The sequence below is a fragment of the Eleutherodactylus coqui genome, chromosome 3, assembly GCF_035609145.1.
Source record: "Eleutherodactylus coqui strain aEleCoq1 chromosome 3, aEleCoq1.hap1, whole genome shotgun sequence".
NCBI classification, from domain to species: domain Eukaryota; kingdom Metazoa; phylum Chordata; class Amphibia; order Anura; family Eleutherodactylidae; genus Eleutherodactylus; species Eleutherodactylus coqui.
In genome coordinates this window covers 308,869,461-308,894,782 of record NC_089839.1, presented here as the reverse complement: position 1 = coordinate 308,894,782, position 25,322 = coordinate 308,869,461, and the positions used below count along the sequence as shown (strand labels likewise).

At 42.3% G+C, this 25,322-nt stretch overlaps 1 protein-coding gene across 1 annotated transcript; it reads left to right on the top strand.

The window, feature by feature from the left end:
* Window positions 1–1,486: 1,486 nt before the first annotated feature.
* Window positions 1,487–20,174, top strand: C8A (complement C8 alpha chain). The gene is made up of 11 exons (XM_066594790.1): window positions 1,487–1,615; window positions 3,477–3,573; window positions 5,272–5,413; window positions 5,552–5,696; window positions 9,362–9,551; window positions 9,731–9,931; window positions 15,686–15,926; window positions 18,347–18,481; window positions 18,833–18,990; window positions 19,649–19,871; window positions 20,001–20,174. Exons 1-11 carry the CDS (start codon window positions 1,524–1,526, stop codon window positions 20,150–20,152), a joined length of 1,776 nt encoding a protein of 591 aa, XP_066450887.1. The 5' UTR covers window positions 1,487–1,523; the 3' UTR covers window positions 20,153–20,174.
* Window positions 20,175–25,322: the final 5,148 nt, after the last annotated feature.

The following is a 25,322-nucleotide window of genomic DNA, read 5'->3' as shown; positions in this document are numbered from 1 at the left end:
GATGACCCGTGTATGCTACAGGCCTATACGGTGCGTGCTGCCATATAGTGTCATAATCAGGAAACATTGTGGTGTCGTTACATAGCGGGAGACCTCAAATGTATGAGGAGCTTCCACACAGGACGGAATTACACCGCAGGATGCAGCTGATTCACCAGCAGAATTGGAGGCAGATTTTAAGTCATTTTCAATTCCTCAACAAGTCGCCGGTTCTGTCCCGTCTGAGAGGTTCCTTACGAGCCTCTTACACAGCAGTGGCATCTGGGGTTCATTTTCTTGCATATTATAGACCAAACTAGCAACGGATCTGGTGCGAAGTGCGCCAAATATATAAAGACGCACGTGCCTCTTAACCCCTTCCTGCTGCAGGTCTTTTTCGTTTTCTCATTTTTGTTTTTTCTCCCCAATTTCAAAACATCATAACTCGTGTTTTGCCGGCTGCATCGCTACACGGGGTTTGTTTTTTGCAGGATGCGTGATGCCGTGTAACGTACTGAGATTGCAAAAAAATGCAACCGTGCAATTTATGGCGAGCGTTCGCTTCTGCTGCGTTCACAATGCAATAGCAATGTGTTATCAATTCTGTGGGTTGTAGTTTTTTATGCAGTATGAGAAAATTAAATACCTTTAGGCCTGTTTCACACGGGTGACAAAATTGCGCAATTTTCTCGCGATGCGACAGCGCTACAAGTTGGATGTATGTGAAGCCCATGCTTTCCATTGGGTCCCTTCACATTAGTGATGTTTTGTAGGCTGCTACCCTGTTTCCCTGAAAATAAGACATACCCTGAAAATAAGACATAGCATGATTTTCCAGAATTTTTAAGGATGCAAAATGATTTTTCAGGCTTTTTGAGGATGTTTGAAATATAAGCCCTACTCCAAAATTAAGCCCTGCTAACAGTTAATTTAAAAAGTCAATTTAAATAGTGTCCAGGCAGCTATACGTGTAAAAAGGTTAAACCCTTTTGAACAAAAATTAATATAAGACACTGTCTTATTTTCGGGGAAACACGGTATATTGCGAGAAACAAAATTGTGGCATTCTGAATATTGCTGCGATTTGCGATGTTTTGTCGCCCATGTTTCCCTCTTCCCCGCTGTGTGACACATACGGAAGCCTCCTTGTACCACCTTATGGCCTCCGCGGTGTGTGGCGCTACGTGTGCCCTATTATAGTGCCATCCAGCTCAGATGCTGCCCGGGCCGTCATACGCTTGGGTGGAGATCACACTCGTTAGTACAGTCCATGTATGCCTGATTTGCTGGGTACAGCTATTGCCCTTGTGTCCGCAGTTATCAGTCTGCGCACACAAGTAAACACGTCCCCCTCAGTCGGGACTCCGGGATTTCCAAACTTTGGATGTTTAGATGAGATTTGGTCATTTTCAGGATCATCGGGGAAATATTTAGAAAGTTGTCAATGATTCACCTCTGCGGTCGCTGCCGGGAAAGGTCCAGTCCTCGCTATGGCACATCCCCCAACGTCCGGACAGCGGCGGACACCCGTCTAGTTGGGGACAATGAGGCGGTATAGCCGCTCCGATCTCCTGGCTTTATTCTCATTATGCGTTGTAGTCGCAGCACAGAGCGAGGATGTTGGATCGGCGAGCAGGTAGGATGTCCCGGTGGGATCACTGGAATAACCAGCTTTCAGCCTTACGTCTGGCATTGAGAGGGTTTACCTTCTTGGTCTGTCTGAACTCGAGCGATGGCGAATTTACGGGAAAAAATGGATGATTGCAGCAAAATTGCGCTTCATCCCACAAATATTTGTTCGCCAATATTGCTGTCACTGAGGGGCAGCTTGATGGGTTTGGTCTCCCGTGGGCTCACAGGCCTACAGCCAGGTTCTACATACAGGAATCAAGTCAGATAATATACATTCTAACTACCTACATGTGAATCTCCTGTTTTATACTCCAGTCACATCCAAAGCTGCATTCAAAAATTTACAAAAATTGCCATTTGGAACTTGTTAGTGCTGCAGTGACAAAGAATCCTAAGAAGGTAGCTGAGATTGACTACATACATGAGGCATTGCATTGTGGGAGTTTGTTTTCTTCTTCTACACAGATTACAGTATGGATACTAAATCACTTACCTGTCCCCGCAGCAGAGCATGCGCAGTGCAGACCTACAGCCAGTGCAGAGCTGCAGTGATGCGCCGTTGCAGCAGATAGGAAAGCAATGCAATTCTCTATGCAGCTTTGGATGTGACTGGAGCGTAAGACATGATGCATCTGAAGATCCGTTCTGTTCTCCTGCAACACCCGCACAAAAATAGAAGATGCCGCCATCTTTCAGTCTTGCAGCGTTTCTGCGAGAGACAAATCGCCCGTGTAAATACACGCATTGCAAATAATGGGTTGTACTTTTGTGCGAGTTTTGTGCGTCTCGCAGCTTGCAAATCTCGCACGATTTTGGCTGTTGTGATATCGGTCAAAGTATCAAATCCCCGATGTCTGCGGTAAGTGCAATGCGTTTTGCCAGAAAACATTGCGTCTATATACTGCAATTGTCAGTGGTGTGAAAAAATTAGCAAGTGCTTCCACTAGTTTCAGCTGTAAAAAATCGCATCATACTACCAATCAGAGGCGGCGCTTTCTGGAGGCCACCAGAATACAGAAGAGGACTGCCGGGGGCGGGGAGAAGAGCCGCGCAGCGCTTCTAGATGAGGTAATGTTATTATGTTGTTTTTTTTCTACAGCTTGGGATGATTTTCAGGGAAGGGCTTATATTTCAAGCCCCCCCCCCCCCCCCCCGAAAATCATTCCTGCAGGGGTTGCCTTCATCCCATTGCTCCCAATGGGGTGGTAACAGTGCCGGCCCCATTGAAAGCAATGGGATAGCATCGCGGTCCTCTGCCACAGCTGTGGAAGGGGATTCCTTCATGCCCGCAGGGAGTCCCCTGATCACTCAACACTGCGACAGTGCTGTCACAGTGTTCAGCATTGAGGGGACTCCCTACGGGGATTAACAGAACATCACATGATGTCTTTACACGCAGCACGGACCTTACCAATGCGCATTATAGGCACGCATGTCCTAGCTTTTGCAGCCACGGACATGTGAACACTTCATAGGAAACCAATGGTTCTAATAGACGTGATTTTTTTTGCGCACACAGGCACGCAAAAAACAAAAACGCTCGTATGACCGCGGCTTCTAAAAATGGCAATCTATGTGATGTAGTCATCACTCCTTGCGCTGTCGCTTCTGAAATCAATGGCTGTCAGGGGATCTCTGCTCTGGAGGCTTAAAGGGGTTGTCCAAGGTTAGAAACCCATGGCTGCATTCTGCCAAACACAGCGCCATCCTTGTTCATAGGGTGTGTCTGGTCACTGCCCCCCAGTGCCATGCTCTCTTGTTGGTATCAGCTGGTTGTTTTCTTGTCGTGCTTCTGTGATGCTTCGATATATTTTAGGATCATTTACAGTTTTATCACTTTTTTTACAATGTGGCTTATTTTGTAGATTTCCCAGGAGCTCCGGCTCCACTCCAGCCCCCGTGGACTGTCGACTCGGTCAGTGGTCCGAATGGTCTCCATGTTTTCCTTGCCAAGGTAGCAAAGTAAGACACTTCTCCATACTAGTCGCTATCACAAGTATCAAGCACTGGCTTGCATTGTCTTTTCATGCACTGTAGTTATAGTTGCAAAAAAAAGTAAGTGAACCCTTCGGAATCACAGGGGCCATCACTGTGCCATGATAGAATGTTCTCATCTAGCCACATTATAGAAGGTAACTTTCAGATTGGTGGGGGTCCGACCGAATGCTTGAATTCAGCTTTCTGTGGCAGTCCCACTGAAATGCGTGGAGCAGCATGACGCATGTACAATCTTCACTGCCCTCACTTCCGCAGGGGCCAGAGCCCCGTTCTTGGGATCATGAGCGTTCCAGCAGATGGACCCCCACCAATCTGAAATTTATATCATCTTTTGTGGACAGAGGATAACCTTCTTTCATGGCACAAAACCTTTAATTCCAAAGGGTTCACTTTCTTTTCCTTGCAACTTTAACTACAGAGCATGGAAAGAAAATCTTGTAGATTTGCCATGAAGGGCTAAGATGGTAATACCCTTTAAAGATCCCACAATGGACTAATAAGGGGGCTAGGATCTGACTAATTATATATTCCCTACCACCACCTCTATGAGCTCTGTGGCCACTTAGCTAAGCCAAAATGGATCACATGACATTCCTCTACAGCCTTGTGTCTTTTGAAAGAGTCCTCATTCTGAGGAGTCCAGAGGGAGGTGCTCACTTCTGTGCCCTATTTGCCTATTTAGTAACTTTAAAATAAGTCATATTTACATTCCAATCCCCCACACTGTTTTAACTCTAATGTGGCATCCTATAGACCACCCAACACAAGATGATATTGTCGGAGTAACATGGCTCCTCTAAGAAAAGCCACCTTCATTTTTCTTGCCTCACACTTTTAATTAACTTCTGCTTCTCGCATTTGTGTTACGTAAACCTATTCACATTCTGAAATTTAAAAATGAAGAGACTTGCAATGAAGGAGGATGGTATGAAACCGAAATAACAACCAGAGAAATGCTGTCCCTAACACTGGCTCTCCCTAGGTCTCTCCCTAACACTGTCCCTTAACACCAAACACCACTGTCCCTAGACAGCCCTTAGCTGTCCCTATGGATGACCCTGTCTAAAACACTATCCATGAGAACAGAAGGACCCAAGTAAGACAGAAACAAGCAAAAAAAATTAGACAAATCACAAACTAGAAAACATGGACTAAACTAGAAGAACAAGGAGCAAGACATACTGATTGGAGAGATGAGACAAGACTGGACTGAAAAACCAAGGAGCAAGAAACACTGACCGGACAAACTAGACAAGACTGGACTAGAAAACGAAGAAGTAAGACAGATGGACTGGACGGACTAGAAAATACTGGACTAGAACCAGGTGCTTTAAACTAGAATCAGGAATCGTAGATAGAACAAGTCACAGCTATCAACCACACCACACTGGAGAAACCAACACTATTTATATGGACACTAACCAATCAGATACTCCTCTAACAATGCAGCAGGGGACGTCCTGCTGATGGTAACCGTTTTATATATTGGGTTGTGCTGTCATTTTGGGCTCTATGGATCCATAGTTTGGGTAATGTTTGCTGTGCAGTGAGAGCCGCTCTCATATCCAGAGGTGATAATTGATATCAGTGTCTACACCCCATCTGGGGCTCTACGACCCGTCTGCTGGTCACTGCTACTGTAACACCTCCTTTGTTACACAGCACAGGTATCGGGCTCTGGCCCAGCCGGCCAAGTATAATGGAAGGATCTGTATCGGGAATCTGTGGGAGTCTATGATCTGTAAATCTTCGGAGAAGTGCGTCCCAGACAAGTGCGGCTCCGATTTTCAGTGTGTAGAAACTGGTAAGAGGCTGTGAGCTTAGGATGAGCCATGTGTGACGATGGGAGTGTTACTCCTAACAATATACATACTGTACATACAGTCTCATCCATATCTCTAGGAAATCTGCATGTATGTCTGTTTCCTACATTCATCCATAGGTCGCTGTATAAAGAGGCAGCTGGTCTGCAATGGAGAGGCAGACTGCAGGGATGAGTCCGATGAGAAGGACTGTGAGGCCCGGGAAGAGGAGACCTTCTGCAAGCAACTATTTCCAATCCCCGGGGCTGAGAGAGCTGTCAGAGGGTGAGATCGTCTTTTGCATAAATCAGTAATACGCATTGTAGCAAGAAGGTAGATGTGGTTGTAGAAGGGGGGTATATAGTTTTTGAGATTCCTGTCCTATGTGGAGTAGCAGGGAAAGAGACCACCTGCTGGGTAATTAATCCAGTGGGTGAACATTTAAGGGCAGCTAAGAGAACAGGTACAACCGGGGACACAGAAAGATGGTCTGTGTTAGTCTAAAATTTGATCTATGAGTAAAGGCCCATTTAGAAAAAAACGATTATCACTCAAAATTTGCTCAGTATTTGAGCGATAATCGTGTCTAAATGTGCCCATCTTTCACTGTTCAGCCGAAGGACAATTTTCAGTTCTGCTTGAAAATCTGCATTCAGCAGAACAGCTGATAAGCAGGACTGCATACTGTGTTCTGCCCACAGAGAACTGATTACAGATGATCACAGCTGATAACATTGTTACAGCTGTTCTCACTTCTCAGCCCCACAGGCAGAACAGCTGATTAGCAGGACCACAGGCTGTGTCTGCTGTCCATGGTGCTGAATTATCCACGGGGAGCCCGTGGCTAAACAATGGAGCTATTAACAGAGCTCAGACCTCCTGCTGAGTTCCGTAACAGCTCCAAGAAGCTCATTTGCATGCAAATGAAGCAAATAAAGTGCTAATAGCTATTAGTGCCTATTAGTACTATATGCAAAACGATTGCTGATCTATCAATCTTTTGAAAGATATCTGTGTGTGTAAATGGGCCCGAAGGCTTCTTTAACACAAGCGCATAAACGGCTATGGCGTTTTTACGTTTTCATGTCCGCTCCATATAGGCACCTGAAAGGGCGTTTTTCCGTGATCACGGCCAGCATTTTCTTGTCCATTCCCACGATCGTGAGCGTCGTTTTTAGCGAAAAAATACGCAGTAACCCGAAAATCCCTTGTTCTGCCAAAATCCTCGGGATGCCTTCCAATGCCTACATAGAGGCACCTGTAAGCTTTTCGCAGCGTCGGACGCTGCAAAAATGCCCCCCCCCCCCTCCCTTCTCTTTCCCTGCTCCCATAGGAGTGTATAGGACCCGCTGGCGTATATTGGCCAAAACATAGTTCCAGAACTATCTTTTGGCTGAGCCTATATGTGGCAGCCGCGTATATATGTTCTGTTTTTCACGCTGCTGGCGTATTTACGCGCCGTATATTCGCCCGTGTGAACGAATGCATTGAAAATCAATGCCTCTCATGGAAGCGTATATACGCCCGGGCGTAAAAACACGCCGTTTATGCGCCCGTGTGAAAGAAGCCTTAGGCTGTTAAGTGTGCTTTTGTAGCTGGTAAGGAGTAGCTCTCCAGCTGGTTGGGAGGGACATACTTTGTATTAGTTAGCGGCAGACAGGCAAAGATTTACTTTTGCTCCTGCTTTGTTTTATTTGTTTCCAACCTCATTAACCCTTTGCAATCCAATTTTGGATTCAGGGTTTTCTAGGGGCCTTTCTCTTTCTGCCATTATACAATGGCGCAATCTGCTGGCTAGAGCCAGTAATGCATTATGGGACATGCTGGAGAGGCCCCCCCCCGACAACAGAGCAGCCAGTAATATACAGTAAGAATACCCTGCTGGACGTCATCCAACATCGGAGCTGTACAGCCTTCAATCAGAATGTCTTCAGACGTCAGACAGTGGATTGGAAAGGGTTAATAAAGATGGCCACATGACAGCTGACCTATTCCTTGCTGCTTTATTTTGTGTTTGAAGAAAGAAATACGTGTCCTTTGACCCCAGAAAGGTGATACTGAGCTCAAGTCTCACAATATAATTAAATGAACCCTTGTAATAGATTATAGTGGGGCGATCTCCGGCACCTTCTAGCAGGCCGTGTCCCCATCGCTCAGTCTGTAGGATCTCTGTAAATGTTCAGATATCTCCTCAGTAACCAAAACGTCCTTTAAATTTGAATGTAATACAGTGAATCCTAGAAAGGGAGCAGCGAGAGGAGTGGGATGCGGCTGCAGATTGTCTCTGTGGCTGTGAAAGTGCATGCTGTGAGAGAGGAAAGGGAGCAGCTGGGAGAGAAAAATCTGGGTACCAACAAATAGGACCCCTAGATCAACTGATTCCATTCTTTTCCAGACTACTGAATTGTAAATCTGCCTACTATGCAGGGACAACAGCGTTGTACCTAACTATCTAGATGTGCTATCCAGGACTATGTATGAGAATGTAAGTTATATCTAAATTTGGGAAAGCTGGGTGATGAGAAAATGGCTATTTCCCATGTGAATAGTCTCTGCTTTCTTAAAGTCCTAAGGGACAAATCTGCCCCGGCATATAGTGATACAGGAGCAGTGGATCAATCACTGGGGAACTAGACAGATTTGTCATTCAGGAATCTAGGAAAGCTGGGTGAAAAACACTGCAGGAGCGTTAATGGCAGCCACACTGATTATCATATGGCTTTCCCAGAAATAGATATAACCAGTGTTATATTTATTCGCGGAGGTTAGTTAGCAGGGCAATGTTCCATCAAAGGTGTGCAGACCGCCATGATGACTTCTTCCAGCCACGACTCGTCTCTGCACACTCTTCCCATCCTGCTGCTATGTTCAATGCTCCTTTTAGTTCCTCCCCTAGTAAACCTGCTCTCCCTTTGCGCCCCGTACACTACTAGTGCATTCTTTTGTGCTCTCAAAGTAATGGTGTTTGCCCAAAGTAATGATGTCCGCACAAAGTAATATTGTCTCCTCTGTGCCCCCACACAGTAATGGTGCCACTAAAAGTAATGGTGTCCCCACTGAGCTGCCATAAAGTAATGGTGTCTTCTATTATTCCCCCCCCCCCCTTCCCCAATATAATGGTGTCCTATGTGTGCCCTCAGAATAATGGTGCTCCCTCTGTGCCCCAAAACGTAATGGTGCCCCTTCAAAGCAAAGGAGCCCTCTCTATGCCCCCCAGAGTCATGATGTCCCATCTGTGACCCCACAAGGTAGTGGTGCTCTCCTGTGACCCTCCAAAGCAATAATTCCCTCTATGTGCTCCCCGAAGTAATGATGTCCCCCTCTGTGCCCCACAAGGTAATGGTGCGCCCTTTATGACCACCCAAATTAATGGTGTCACCTCTGTGTTCCCCTAAAGTAATGGTGCCACCACAAAGTAATGCTGCCCTCTCCGTCACTCCCACAAAAGTAATAGTGCCTCTTTGTACCCCCACAAAGTAATATTGTCTCTCTGTCGCTAGTCCTCTACTGGACTGCAGTGCAAGACAAGCATAGATAGTAGCATAGCCCGGCTCCTCCCCTGTCTTCTGCTCTCCGATGTACATTCTGAAAGCAGAGAGCAGAAGCCAGGGGAGGAGTTTGGCTTTACTAAGAGGACGGCCCTTGGCATGACAGACAGCAGTGTGGATGGTAACATTTATACAGCACTGCGGTCTGGCGGACTGTTATAGCGAGTGAGCGGGGTGGAGAGCGGAACCTGGCGGCTTAGAGGAACCCTGGCTGTATCTAGAAGACAATGGAACTACATTTTAAACAACCTGAAAGCAGCGGACGATGCGAGGATTGGGAAAATGTGCATTTTCAGACAAATTTCCAATAACATTTTTACATATTTTTTCGCTCTTCTCCTTTATTTCCCGTTCCCGCCGCCGCCGTCCGGCTGATCAGTTTCTTACTGTTTATTTCCACAGGTTTAATATTCTGACACAGGAGGAGGCACAGAATGTTCTGGATCACAAATACTTTGGCGGTCAGTGTGAGTATGTCTACAATGGTGAATGGAGGGAACTGCGATACGACCCGACGTGCGAGCAGATGTATTACGCCGCCGATGAGAAGTACTTTAGAAAACCGTACAACTTCCATGTCTATCAGTTCCTTGTAAGTGCCAAGACCTCAGTGCAACAGTTACAGTCACCTGTCTTACATCATGGCCAACGGGCCTTAATAAAATCCCCACTTTGAGTTCCTTCTGAAATTCTCTGCTTGCTGTCAGTGAATGAGAACATTCATTGCCTAATTCATAAGGTCTATTCTCTGCCTACACCCTTCTTCTCCAGGCTCGCGCAGACACCGGGATGTCTTATGAGGTGTATGAAGATTCTAAGGATCTACTCAATGCCATTAAAAAAGAAAGCTCCTCTGCTGTAGGATTCACCTTTAATATAAAACCAGCAAATAGTCCGGCCGGCCTAGAGGTGGGGATCAACTCTGAGCGGAAAAGTGATTTCCTGAATAATATCACATCATATACAGCGAAGGTAAAACGCTAATCTATCTCATATCTATCTATCTATCTATCTCATATCTATCTATCTATCTATCTATCTCCTATCTATCTATCTATCTATCTATCTATCTATCTCATATCTATCTATCTATCTATCTATCTCATATCTATCTATCTATCTATCTATCTATCTCATATCTATCTATCTATCTATCTATCTATCTATCTCATATCTATCTCATATCTATCTATCTATCTATCTATCTATCTATCTATCTATCTCATATCTATCTATCTATCTATCTATCTATCTCATATCTATCTATCTATCTCATATCTATCTATCTATCTCATATCTATCTATCCATCTATCTAGCTATCTATCTATCTATCTATCTCATATCTATCTATCTATCTATCTCATATCTCTCTATCTATCTACCTATCTCATGTATATCTATCTATCTCCTATCTATCTCATATATATATCATATCTATCTATCTATCTATCTCATATCAAGGGGCATAACTATAGAGGGTGCAGGGGATGCGGTTGCACCCGGGCCCAGGAGCCTTAGGGGACCCATAAGGTCTCTCTTCTCCATATAGGCAGCCCAGTACTATGAATAAAGCATTATAGTTGGGGGCCCTGTTACAGGTTTTGCACCGGGAGCCCAGGAGCTTCAAGTTATGTCTCTGTGCAGCATGGTTCAGGTATGGGTACGGGTACAGATAGAGGGGGGCCCCCAGCTCACCTATTGCATCAGGGCCCCTGAGCCTTTAGTTACGCCCCTGCTCATATCTATCTATCTATCTATCTATCTCATATCTATCTATTTCATATTTATCTATCGATTGTTCCATCTCATATCTATCTCATATCTATCTATCTCCTATCTATCTATCTCCTATCTATTTATCTATCTATCTATCTATCTATCTATCTATCTATCTATCTATCTATCTCATATCTATCTGTCTATCTATCTCATATCTATCTATCTGTCTATCTCATATCTATCTCATATCTATCTCATATCTATCTCATATCTATCTATCTCCTATCTATCTATCTATCTATCTATCTCATATCTATCTATCTATCTATCTATCTATCTATTTCCTATCTATCTTCTATCTATCTCATATCTATCTATCTATCTCATATCTCTCATCTATCTATCTGTCTATCTCATATCTATCTATCTATCTGTCTATCTCATATCTATCTCATATCTATCTATCTATCTCCTATCTATCTATCTATCTATCTCATATCTATCTACCTATCTATCTATCTCATATCTATCTATCTCATATCTATCTATCTATATCCTATCTATCTATCTATCTATTTCCTATCTATCTCATATCTCTCATCTGTCTATCTCATATCTATCTATCTCATATCTATCTATCTGACTATCTCATATCTATCTCATATCTATCTATCTATCTATCTATCTATCTATCTATCTATCTATCTATCTATCTATCTCATATCTATCTATCTCCTTTCTATCTATCTCCTATCTATCTATCTATCTCATATCTATCTATCTATCTATCTATCTCCTATCTATCTATTTCCTATCTATCTCATATCTATCTATCTATCTCATATCTATCTATCCATCTATCTATCTATCTATCTATCTATCTATCTATCTATCTCATATCTATCTATCTATCTATCTATCTATCTATCTATCTATCTATCTCATATCTCTCTATCTACCTATCTCATGTATATCTATCTATCTCCTATCTATCTCATATATATATCATATCTATCTATCTATCTATCTCATATCAAGGGGCATAACTATAGAGGGTGCAGGGGATGCGGTTGCACCCGGGCCCAGGAGCCTTAGGGGACCCATAAGGTCTCTCTTCTCCATATAGGCAGCCCAGTACTATGAATAAAGCATTATAGTTGGGGGCCCTGTTACAGGTTTTGCACCGGGAGCCCAGGAGCTTCAAGTTATGTCTCTGTGCAGCATGGTTCAGGTATGGGTACGGGTACAGATAGAGGGGGGCCCCCAGCTCACCTATTGCATCAGGGCCCCTGAGCCTTTAGTTACGCCCCTGCTCATATCTATCTATCTATCTATCTATCTATCTATCTATCTATCTATCTCATATCTATCTATTTCATATTTATCTATCGATTGTTCCATCTCATATCTATCTCATATCTATCTATCTCCTATCTATCTATCTCCTATCTATCTATCTATCTATCTATCTATCTATCTATCTATCTATCTATCTATCTATCTATCTATCTCATATCTATCTGTCTATCTATCTCATATCTATCTATCTGTCTATCTCATATCTATCTCATATCTATCTCATATCTATCTATCTCCTATCTATCTATCTATCTATCTATCTATCTATCTATCTATCTCATATCTATCTATCTATCTATCTATCTATCTATTTCCTATCTATCTTCTATCTATCTCATATCTATCTATCTATCTATCTCATATCTCTCATCTATCTATCTGTCTATCTCATATCTATCTATCTATCTGTCTATCTCATATCTATCTCATATCTATCTATCTATCTCCTATCTATCTATCTATCTATCTATCTATCTCATATCTATCTACCTATCTATCTATCTCATATCTATCTATCTCATATCTATCTATCTATATCCTATCTATCTATCTATCTATTTCCTATCTATCTCATATCTCTCATCTGTCTATCTCATATCTATCTATCTCATATCTATCTATCTGACTATCTCATATCTATCTCATATCTATCTATCTATCTATCTCATATCTATCTATCTCCTTTCTATCTATCTCCTATCTATCTATCTCATATCTATCTATCTATCTATCTATCTATCTATCTATCTATCTATCTATCTCCTATCTATCTATTTCCTATCTATCTCATATCTATCTATCTCATATCTCTCATCTATCTGTCTATCTCATATATATCTCATATCTATCTATCTATCTATCTATCTATCTATCTATCTATCTATCTATCTATCTCATATCAAGGGGCGTAACTATAGAGGGTGCAGGGGATGCGGTTGCACCCGGGCCCAGGAGCCTTCGGGGGCCCATAAGGTCTCTCTTCTCCGTATAGGCAGCCCAGTACTATGAATAAAGCATTATAGTTGGGGGCCCTGTTACAGGTTTTGCATCGGGGGCCCAGGAGCTTCAAGTTATGTCTCTGTGCAGCATGGTTCAGGTATGGGTACGGGTACAGATACAGATAGAGGGGGGCCCCCAGCTCACCTATTGCATAAGGGCCCCTGAGCCTTTAGTTACGCCCCTGCTCATATCTATCTATCTATCTATCTATCTATCTATCTATCTATCTATCTATCTCATATCTATCTATTTCATGTTTATCTATCGATTGTTCTATCTCATATCTATCTATCTCATATCTATCTATCTATCTATCTATCTCCTTTCTATCTATCTATCTCCTATCTATCTATTTATCTATCTATCTATCTCATATCTATCTATCAATCTATCTCCTATCTATCTATCTATCTATTTCCTATCTATCTCATATCTATCTATCTCATATCTCTCATCTATCTATCTGTCTATCTCATATCTATCTATCTGTCTATCTCATATCTATCTCATATCTATCTCCTATCTATCTATCTCATATCTATCTATCTATCTATCTATCTATCTATCTATCTATCTCATATCTATCTATCTATCTATTTCCTATCTATCTCCTATCTATCTCATATCTATCTATCTATCTGTCTATCTCATATCTATCTATCTATCTCATATCTATCTATCTATCTCATATCTATCTATCTATCTCCTATCTATCTATCTATCTATCTATTTCCTATCTATCTCATATCTCTCATCTATCTATCTGTCTATCTCATATCTATCTATCTGACTATCTCATATCTATCTCATATCTATCTATCTATCTCCTATCTATCTATCTATCTATCTATCTATCTATCTATTTTCTATCTATCTATCTATCTCCTATCTATCTCATATCTATCTATCTATCTATCTATCTATCTATCTATCTATCTCATATCTCTCATCTATCTATCTGTCTATCTCATATCTATCTCATATCTATCTATCTGTCTATCTCATCTCTATCTCATATCTATCTATCTATCTATCTCCTATCTATCTATCTCCTATCTATCTCCTATCTATCTCATATCTATCTATCTTATATCTCTCATCTATCTATCAGTCTATGTCATATCTATCTATCTATCTATCTATCTATCTATCTATCTATCTATCTATCTATTTCCTATCTATCTCCTATATATTTCCTATCTATCTATCTCCTATCTATTTCCTATCTATCTATCTCCTATCTATCTCATATCTCTCATCTATCTATCTGTCTATCTCATATCTATCTGTCTATCTCATGTCTATCTATCTCATATCTATCTATCTATCTATCTATCTCATATCTATCTCATATCTATCTATCTATCTATCTCGTATCCATCTATCTATCTATCTATCTCATATCTATCTATCTATTTCATATCTATCTATCTATCTATTTCCTATCTATCTCCTATTTATCTCATATCTATCTATCTCATATCTATCTATCTATCTCATATCTATCTATCTATCTATTTTCTATCTATCTATCTATCTCCTATCTATCTCATATCTATCTATCTATCTATCTATCTATCTATCTCATATCTCTCATCTATCTATCTGTCTATCTCATATCTATCTCATATCTATCTATCTGTCTATCTCATCTCTATCTCATATCTATCTATCTATCTATCTATCTATCTCCTATCTATCTATCTATCTCCTATCTATCTCCTATCTATCTCATATCTATCTATCTTATATCTCTCATCTATCTATCAGTCTATGTCATATCTATCTATCTATCTATCTATCTATCTATCTATCTATCTATCTATTTCCTATCTATCTCCTATATATTTCCTATCTATCTATGTCCTATCTATTTCCTATCTATCTATCTCCTATCTATCTCATATCTCTCATCTATCTATCTGTCTATCTCATATCTATCTGTCTATCTCATGTCTATCTATCTCATATCTATCTATCTCATATCTATCTCATATCTATCTATCTATCTATCTCGTATCTATCTATCTATCTCATATCTATCTATCTATTTCATATCTATCTATCTATCTATTTCCTATCTATCTCCTATTTATCTCATATCTATCTATCTCATATCTATCTATCTATCTCATATCTATCTATCTATCTCCTATCTATCTATCAGTCTATCTCATATCTATCTCATATCTATCTATCTTCTATCTATCTATCTATCTATCTATCTATCTATCTATCTATCTATCTATCTATCTTTTATCTATCTATCTCATATCTATCTATCTCATATCTATCTCCTATCTAACTATCTCCTATCTATCTATCTATCTATCTATCTATCTATCTATCTATCTATCTATCTATCTATCTATCTATCTCATATCTATCTATCTATCTATCTATCTCCTATCTATCTATCTCCTATCTAACTATCTCCTATCTATCTATCTATCTATCTATCTATCTATCTATCTATCTATCTATCTATCTATCTATCTATCTCATATCTATCTATCTATCTCATATCTATCTATCTATCTATCTATCTCATATCTATCTATCTATCTATCTATCTATCTATCTATCTATCTATCTATCTATCTATCTCATATCTATCTATCGTATGTTTATATTTTGTTTTCTTACAGGATCTGCAGTTTGTTCGTTTCCTCACTAAAGTCCAGACTGCTCGTTTTCGGATAAGAAGGAACTCCGTGGTGTTAGATGAGGACATGTTAATGACACTAATGGAGCTTCCTGATACTTACAACTACGGTCTGTACTCCAGGTTCATCAGTGATTACGGTACCCACTTTGTTACCTCTGGCATCATGGGGGGCATCCTGGACAACGTCCTTGTATTGGACAAAGAAGTTATGAAAAAACAAGGTGAAAGCTTAAAAAGAAACATAGGAATGTCTTAAAACTAATTCTTTACTTATTTCTTCATGTTCTTTACATCTTATATATAGTGATATAGACAATACTGGTATAACCTGGGTATCTTCTGTATATATTTATATATGCACAGCTGGTATAAGTTATACATCTCCTGTATATAGTGATATGGAGCATGCTGGTATAACCTGGGTATCTCCTGTATATAATTATATATGCACAGCTGGTATAAGTTATACATCTCCTGTATATAGTGATATGGAGCATGCTGGTATAACCTGAGTATCTCCTGTATATAATTATATATGTACAGCTGGTATAAGTTATACATCTCCTGTATATAGTGATATGGAGCATGGTGGTATAACCTGGGTATCTTCTGTATATATTTATATATGCACAGCTGCTATAAGTTATACATCTCCTGTATATAGTGATATGGAGCATGCTGGTATAACCTGGGTATCTCCTGTATATAATTATATATGTACAGCTGGTATAAGTTATACATCTCCTGTATATAGTGATATGGAGCATGGTGGTATAACCTGGGTATCTTCTGTATATATTTATATATGCACAGCTGCTATAAGTTATACATCTCCTGTATATAGTGATATGGAGCATGCTGGTATAACCTGGGTATCTCCTGTATATAATTATATATGTACAGCTGGTATAAGTTATACATCTCCTGTATATAGTGATATGGAGCATGCTGGTATAACCTGAGTATCTCCTGTATATAATTATATATGCACAGCTGGTATAAGTTATACATCTCCTGTATATAGTGATATGAACCATGCTGGTATAACCTGGGTATCTCCTGTATATAATTATATATGTACAGCTGGTATAAGTTATACATCTCCTGTATATAGTGATATGGAGCATGCTGGTATAACCTGGGTATCTCCTGTATATAATTATATATGCACAGCTGGTATAAGTTATACATCTCCTGTATATAGTGATATGAACCATGCTGGTATAACCTGGGTATATCCTGTATATAATTATATATGTACAGCTGGTATAAGGTATACATCTCCTGTATATAGTGATATAGAGCATGCTGGTATAACCTGGGTATCTTCTGTATATATTTATATATGCACAGCTGCTATAAGTTATACATCTCCTGTATATAGTGATATGGAGCATGCTGGTATAACCTGGGTATCTCCTGTATATAATTATATATGTACAGCTGGTATAAGTTATACATCTCCTGTATATAGTGATATGGAGTATGCTGGCATAACCTGGGTATCTCCTGTATATAGTTATGTATATATAGATGGTATAAGTTATACATCTCCTGTATATAGTAATATAGAGCATGCTGGTATAACCTGGGCATCTCCTGTATATAATTATATATGTACAGCTTGTATAAGTTATACATCTCCCTGTATATAGTGATATGAAGAATGCTGGTATAACCTGGGTATCTCCTGTATATAATGATATATGTACAGCTATGGATAGTGATATGTACCATGCTGGTATAACCTGGGTATCTCTTCTATATAATTATATATGTACAGCTGGTATAAGTTATACATCTCCTGTATATAGTGATATAGAGCATGCTGGTATAACCTGGGTATCTCCTGTATATAATTATATATGTACAGCTGGTATAAGTTATACATCTCCTGTATATAGTGATATAGAGCATGCTGGTATAACCTGGGTATCTCCTGTATATAATTATATATGTACAGCTGATATAACCTGGGTATATACTGTATATAATTATATATGTACAGCTAGTATAAGTTATACCTCTCCTGTTATATAATTATATATGTACAGCTGGTATAACCTGAGTATCTTCTGTATATAATTATATATGCACAGCTGGTATCAGTTATACATCTCCTGTATATAGTGATATAGAGCATGCTGGTATAACCTGGGTATCTTCTGTATATATTTATATATGCACAACTGGTATAAGTTATACATTGTCTGTATATAGTGATATGGAGCATTCTGGTATAACCTGGGTATCTCCTGTATACAATTATATATGTACAGCTGGAATATGTTATGCATCTCCCTGTATATAGTGATATGAAGCATGCTGGTATAACCTGGGTATCTCCTGCATATAATAATGTATTTATAGCTCTTATAGGTTTTACATCTCCTGTATATAGGGATATGCACAATGCTGGTATAACCTGGGTATCTGGTTATAAGTATAGCTGGTATGAGGTACATATGTCCTGTATATAGTGATATGGACCATGCTGGTATATTGTGGACATCTCCTGTAAATTACATATATATATATATATATATATATATATACAGCTGGTATAGCCTAGGTATCTTCTAATATATACTTACCGGTATGTATGTTTAACTCATTGTTTTTGTTTCTCGTTCTTTCCTAGATACTACATATTCAAACCTTCTTAAGTGTTTTGGTGGCCATCTTGGAGTAAAAGTTTCATCTGATGATGGGAATTTAGAGGCATCATTGGGCATAAAAGGCAAAAACTGCGACCGGCTTGAAAGACAATTTAACGGTAAAAGTGGCAGACCGGTCACATTTGCTGTCTTGTTAATCTGCCATTTCCGCCAGTGACATCGGGGGTTCACGGATCAAACTATAATAGGAAAACACTGCAAGTCTGGAAAGCAATGCGGCGCCCGACACCATCGCCACGTGTGCCAGGTTTAGTATTTTTGCTAAAGTACCACCTAAGCAAGAGGAAAAGAGAATGCTGGCTGTAAAGACGGAGCGGCGAATTTATTTACATGGCGCCATTTCCAGCAGCACGACCGCTATAATGAATAGTATTGATTCGTGACCCCCAAAGTATTCCATAGGCTCCATGTACGGTACATTGGGGTGAAGTTACACTTTTATTTTTTAGATCGCAGCGGAAGTGAGAGCGTGATAAAGGACGTCATCACTCATGTAAAAGGAGGCGACACGGGCTCCGCCGGGGGGCTGCTTAATGCAGTCGGGGGCAGCACCTATCGCTTCTGGGGAAGATCTCTGAAGTATAATCCGGCGGTCATTGAGTTTGAGGTAGGATGAAGGTAGCGGACCCAAATATAATATTATATGATGTGAATACCCTTAAGGGGGGCTCCCGCAATGTAAAGTGATGTCCATTGTTCAGTAGACCAAATGATCTTACTATATATAGAGCACGTACCCCTCAAACTGCCCCAGCGGCGGTGTCCGATAGCTGCTCACTACTGGTTATGTCCACCAGTAGTCCTCTTACTGCCAGTTAACTGTGTATATTTAAAGTGACCTTCCAGTTTTAGGATAAACTTCCTTCTTGGATCGGCGGGGGGATTATATTACCTCTCGTTGTTCTTCTTTACCATCCGTCTCCTCTGATGCCGTTATTGGCCGTCAAACATGGCAGATGTGATCTTTAGACGCAGTGTATTTCTAGTGTTAGACTACCAGTGCATCATACCTGCTCTCTGATTGGCCAGAACTGCTCACATGATCAGCTCTGGCCAATCAGAGAGCAGTGTGCATTAGTTCGTTTAAAGACCATCTTGGACAGCTGAAATGGGACTGAGAACCGGCAGATCGGAGGGACGGCAGGGAAGAACAACTAGAGGTAATACAGCCCTCCTCCAGTGTAACGAGGGAGATTAAGCTGTGTGCTTAGAGTAGTTCAAAAACTGGAAGTTGACTTTAACATATATGACGCCTGTCATTTCAGCTCCAGCCCATACATGAAGGTCTGCGGTTAACAAGTCTGTCTGGGATTGAAACGAAGAGGCAGAACCTGAAGAGAGCCTACGAGGAGTTCCTGAGCGAGTTCAATGCCTGCCGCTGCGGCCCCTGCTATAATAACGGAGAGCCCATACTGAACAACAATGTGTGCAGCTGCCTGTGTGCTGCGGGGTACGAGGGTCCGTCATGTGAGAAGACCTCACGGCCAGGTAGGAACGCTCTCCGTGCCCCTTGCAAATGGTTGTCAGTGATCCAATATCCTCACTAATAGCTTTCTCACATTTGGCGCCGTCCGTCTACGCCGCGGTGGTAATCTATATACATCTAATCCAATGCAGATATAAAAGCGAAAGGCGGCTGGAGCTGCTGGTCTTCGTGGTCCGCCTGTCAATCCGGAAAGCGTCAAAGAACAAGATCCTGCAACAATCCACCGCCTAAAAATGGTGGCAGCCGGTGCCCGGGGAAGAGCGTCCAGACGGAGTCGTGCTAATAAAATGAGGACTCTTATATTTTATGCCTTTTCTGTGTTTCTGTCTATCATTTTGTGATTGTCTGGGGCGTAGCTAACGGCTCACAGGCAAGGGTGCGAAAACTCAGCTTGGGACCCCCTTACAACTTCCCTTCATGTATGCCGAAAACCTCTGCAAATGACTTTTAAGTGACCCATTGATGCAGCACCAGTGCCCAGGGATGATGCCAGCGGTGGGCCGAAACCCCCTATACTTCCAAAGAAAAGATAATGTACACACACATTTTTATACAGCAGCTCTGCTCTAGTATAACGCTAAATAATACCGTCACCATATATTAGTCAGATACCAGTCCTACACAGTGATAGTGATTGCAGTGCAGTTACCTCCAGATGACGTCTCCTCTAATTGGGGTTGTTAATTTTCCCTTCTTATATATTTCTGCGCACTCTCCTGCTGTTACCCCTAATGCCCCTCTTAGTGCCTTCCCCTAGTAATAATGCTTGCATTTGTATCCCAAACTGTACTAGCCCCCCTGTTGTGCCCTGTAAAGTAATAGTGCCTCAATACAACGAGGGTTGGTGCACATGTAGCAGAATTGCGGAAAATCGCCAACAATATCTATGTCAATTTCTGCGCCAAAATCTGCTACATGTGAACGTACCCTTATATTTATCCCTTTGTACCCACCAAGAGAACCAATTCTCCTTCTGAGTCCCCGTCATGGTCAGGGTGGCTGCTCTTCTGTGTCCTCTTCACTGTCATAGTGTTCCCCCTCCTGTACTCGAGAGCATATGTGCCCCACAGGGTAGCAGCTGATCGGCACCATAGTGTCAAAAGGTTTCCCACCCATCTAAGTGTTCTATGAAGTTTCCTAAATCTTTGTGTTCAGAAAATATTGCAGGTGGCCCTGACTTTTGAATCACCCCATACATTCACTATAGATAGCAGTAATAAGCCAAATGCACACAGTAGTATACGGGATCTACCAAGAAACTCGGGCGCAACTCGTATCAAACAGCACGCAAACACTCGCCCATGTTCTGTCCCATCTGCATGGATGCTGTTCTAGTCCATGAAAAAGGATGAGAATTGAACACGCCACAATTTTTCCGTGCGTGCGAAGAGGTTATAATGGACTGTGTGCTGTTCATGGGGTTCACCGGACAGCGCATGGCCCGAAATATGGCCGTGTGCCTTTGGCCTTATATACACTGAATGGCCCCTTTATTACAACCCTACATCTAGTAATGCATGGGTCTTCTGGACCACAGAAATTCATCATGATGTAGATTCTACTGGGTGATGAAATGGTTTTGCAGGAATATCGGCCCCTGTGGACGGGAAGCTTCTTGTAGTTGCCGCAGATTAGATGGCGGTGCTGACATGTTCTGATCAGCTGACAGAAAGGGGTCAGCGATTCATGCTGCTTGGGCCAAATTCTGACTTCCTATCAGCAATAGAAATCTGGACCCATCTGACCAGGGGATGTTTTCCTGCTGCTCAGTGATACAAGTTTTGCGCTCTTTTGCCCGCTGGAGTCTCGTCTTTCTGCTTCTCTTAGACACAATGGTAAGACTTAGACACTGATTTCCCTTAGGCACTGGTTGTTGTCTGCTGTTACAGCCCATTTGCCCTGAGGATTGGCGACTTGTACCCATTAGTTGGAGCAAGTTCAGAAAAGAGTTACCAAGATGGTGAGCGGTCTGCAAATCATGTCTTATGAGGAACGGTTAAAGGATCTGGGAATGTTTAGCTGTCAGAAGAGAAGGCTGAGAGGAGACTTAATAGCGGTCTACAAATATCTGAAGGGCTGTCACAGTGCAGAGGGATCAGCCCTATTCTCATCTGCACAAGGAAAGACTAGAAGCAATGGGATGAAACTGAAAGGGAGGAGACACAGATTAGATATTAGACAGTGAGGGTGATCAATGAGTGGAACAGGTTGCCATGGGAGGTGGGGAGTTCTCCTTCAATGGAAGTGCTCAAACAAAGGCTGGACAGACATCTGTCTGGGATGATTTAGTGATCCTGCACTGAGCAGGGGGTTGGACCCGATGACCCTGGAAGTCCCTTCCAACTCTACTATTCTAGGATTCTATGATAGTTGAGCGCCAGTGTTGTACTCGGCTGCTCTTGACTGTGCAGTGCCTGTTGGTCAGAACGATTCCTAACATCCTCCTCTGACCCCTTTCAGTGAGTTGTTTCTTTCTACAGGATCCCCTTAGACTGAATGTTTTCCTCGATCACGGCATTCTCCGTATACTCTCCATACCGTTACATGAGATAACCTAGTCGGAAGGGTATCATCTCTCCTTAAAGAGAGCACCTAGAAGGTGTGTGAGGAGACACCTAGGAGAAGCTTGCATGGCCTTCTATTGTCCTCACTCACCTCCTAGGTGTCTTCACACACCTTTTAGGTGCTCTCATTGAGGAGAGATGATACCCTTCCTGACCTACGTCACAGGCCTCTCACTAGCCAAGCCAGAAACCTAATTCACACTGATGAGGGGCAAAAACTCAGAAACAGCTGTCTGTGTATTGTTTTCTGGCTTTTGGTCAATTCCCAGTCAAACTAATGACCACCTGTCCATGAGTGACTGTGTGAGTTACATGTATTGAAGACTAGAAGGGACCTCGATAATTAGAACATTCCAAGGCCCTAGACTGAATGCCTCGGGTCATTGCGCCTTGTTCTCCTGTCTCTCTCTAAACAATTATTGTTTATAATTAAAGTACTTCTGTGTTCGGAGAAGTTAATCATGTAGGATTTTACTTGGTCTGCGCTGCTTTTCCTTCAGCAATTTAGATGTTAAATTCCTTATCTTGCATATTCATATTGTTTGTCTCATCGACCAATGGTTACAAATGAATTATAATAGATTTGAATAATTGTAATCAAAGCATGTGCCTCTATAAAAGCTGCTGCCAGTCAATCAATAAACAGATTACTTTAATCACACTAAGTGTTGTTGTGGTGAGAGTTAATCTCCTGAGCTTAGTTTACCAATAACTAAGAATTTGGACCCCCAGAAAGCATATCAGAAAGCAATTATTGATTTTTGCATTAACATCGTCGAAGGTCCTCAAACATAAAACATGCAGAGCCTGACAGTAGCCGTGTGCTTACAGGACCTGTGCTGATGGTCTCTGTGTCTTTGAGTGAGTACGTTTCATGCCCCGCGCCTAATCACATGACTGTGACATCATCACAGGTCTTTCATCCCTGTGCAGGTTGTGGGCGGACTACATCCCCTACAAACCCCCGCGGCCTCAGTTGCTATGGAATACTTGTGACCACCTATCTGTAAGTGAGTGACTGTATGAGTTACATGTGAAGAGGCCACTGTCATGCGATCAGTCACGGGGACTCTGAGCTCCACCCCTGATCACATGACATTAACATCATCACAGGTCCTTCACTTTACTAAAAACCTGCAGAGCCGGTCAGCAGCCGGAGCCCTGGGTCACATGACTAGAGTGTGATCAGTGTGGCAAGGACTCTGGTATGCTGGTTGTGATCCCTGTTGTATGGGATGAAAAATGTATGTAGTAGAGCTGTGTGTGTGACGTGCATGTGACAGAGCTGTGTGTGTGATGTGCATGTAGCAGAGTTGTGTGTGTGTGACGTGCATGTAGCAGAGCTGTGTGTGTGACGTGCATGTAGCAGAGCTGTGTGTGTGTGACGTGCATGTAGCAAAGCTGTGTGTTTGTGACATGAATGTAGCCTAACTCTGTGTATGATGTGCATATGTAGCCAAACTCTGTGTGTGACGTGCATGTAGCAAAGCTGTGTGTGCACCACCATGGTGCTATAATTTCCTAATAATTACTACCGTGTTTCCCCGATAGTAAGACACCCCCGATTGTAAGACGTATCGGGGGTTTCAGGGGGGTCATCAGGGGGGTAAGCCGTACCCCGAAAGTAAGACATATGTCTTACTTTCGGGGAAACATGGGGGGTATTGCCGCCTCCCTCTCATCTAGCTGCGCGCCGCCTCCTGCCCACGTCCGCACCATCCCCCTCTACATACGTCGCCGCGTCTGCCACCTCCCTCTGATCTTAATGAGCGCCGCCTCCTGCCCACTTCCGCGCCGCCCCCCCTCCATACGTCACCGCGTCTGCTGCCTTTGGCTGCCTGCAGACGAGCGGGTCGGATCTGGCAGCGAGAATTCTCGCCGCGCGATCCGACCCGAGCGCCTGCAGGGACGAGCGCGTACTCACCCGCGCCTGGCGGCCCCGGCTCTTTCATGTGCCGGCTGCCGCGCAGCCGGCGCATGCGCAGACCGGAGCCGGCGGCCGAGTGAGTGCGTGCCCCGCAGAAAATTAGGACATGCCGCGGTTTGTTTGCCGCGCGAGATTTCGCGCGGCCAAACCGCGGCCGTCTGCATAGGAGTGCGTATTTTAATGCACTCCTATGCAAACTTTCAGCGGCGGAAATCCCGCGGGAAATCCCGCGGCAGGATTTACGCTCGTGTGCAGGCGGCCTTTGTCTGATCCAAATGAGCGCCGCCTCCTGCCCACTTCCGCGCCGCCCCCCTCTCCATACGTCACCGCGCCGTCCCCTGCACTTGTCACTGCCGGCGTCACCGCGCCGTCCCCTGCACTTGTCACTGCCAGCGTCACCGCGCCGTCCCCTGCACTTGTCACTCCAGTATTGGAGTGTCTTATATTGTCACTCCAATATAAGACATACCCCGAAAGTAAGACATAGTGGGGCTTTTGGGGGATAAAAAGAAAGTAAGACACTGTCTTACTTTCGGGGAAACACGGTAATCATTGTTCTAAAGACCTGTATAAAGGGTCAGACATTGATTTGCAGGAATGCTGCCAACCAATAGGTGGCGCTGCAGAGGTATTGTTCCATCTTCCTTATTAGCATATGAGAAAACCCCCGCTGTTGGCAGTAAGGCTAGTCCAGCATTGATGACCGGCATCATTGGAATCACTCAGATCGCTAGATTTTCCCATCTAATGTAAATTCACACTGAAACTGATCCGTGGAAAACTTGTCACGTGATTTTATGCTCCGGGGTCACGGGGAGGATTTCCATAGAGGGAAGAGACAATCGTGAGAGGGCTGGGGGTCTAATAAAGGACTGAGGGCTCCAATGAGGAGGCCACTCTGTATATACTACTACTGTTACTATTCTTCAGTATATGCTGTGCAGTCGGTATTATATATATAT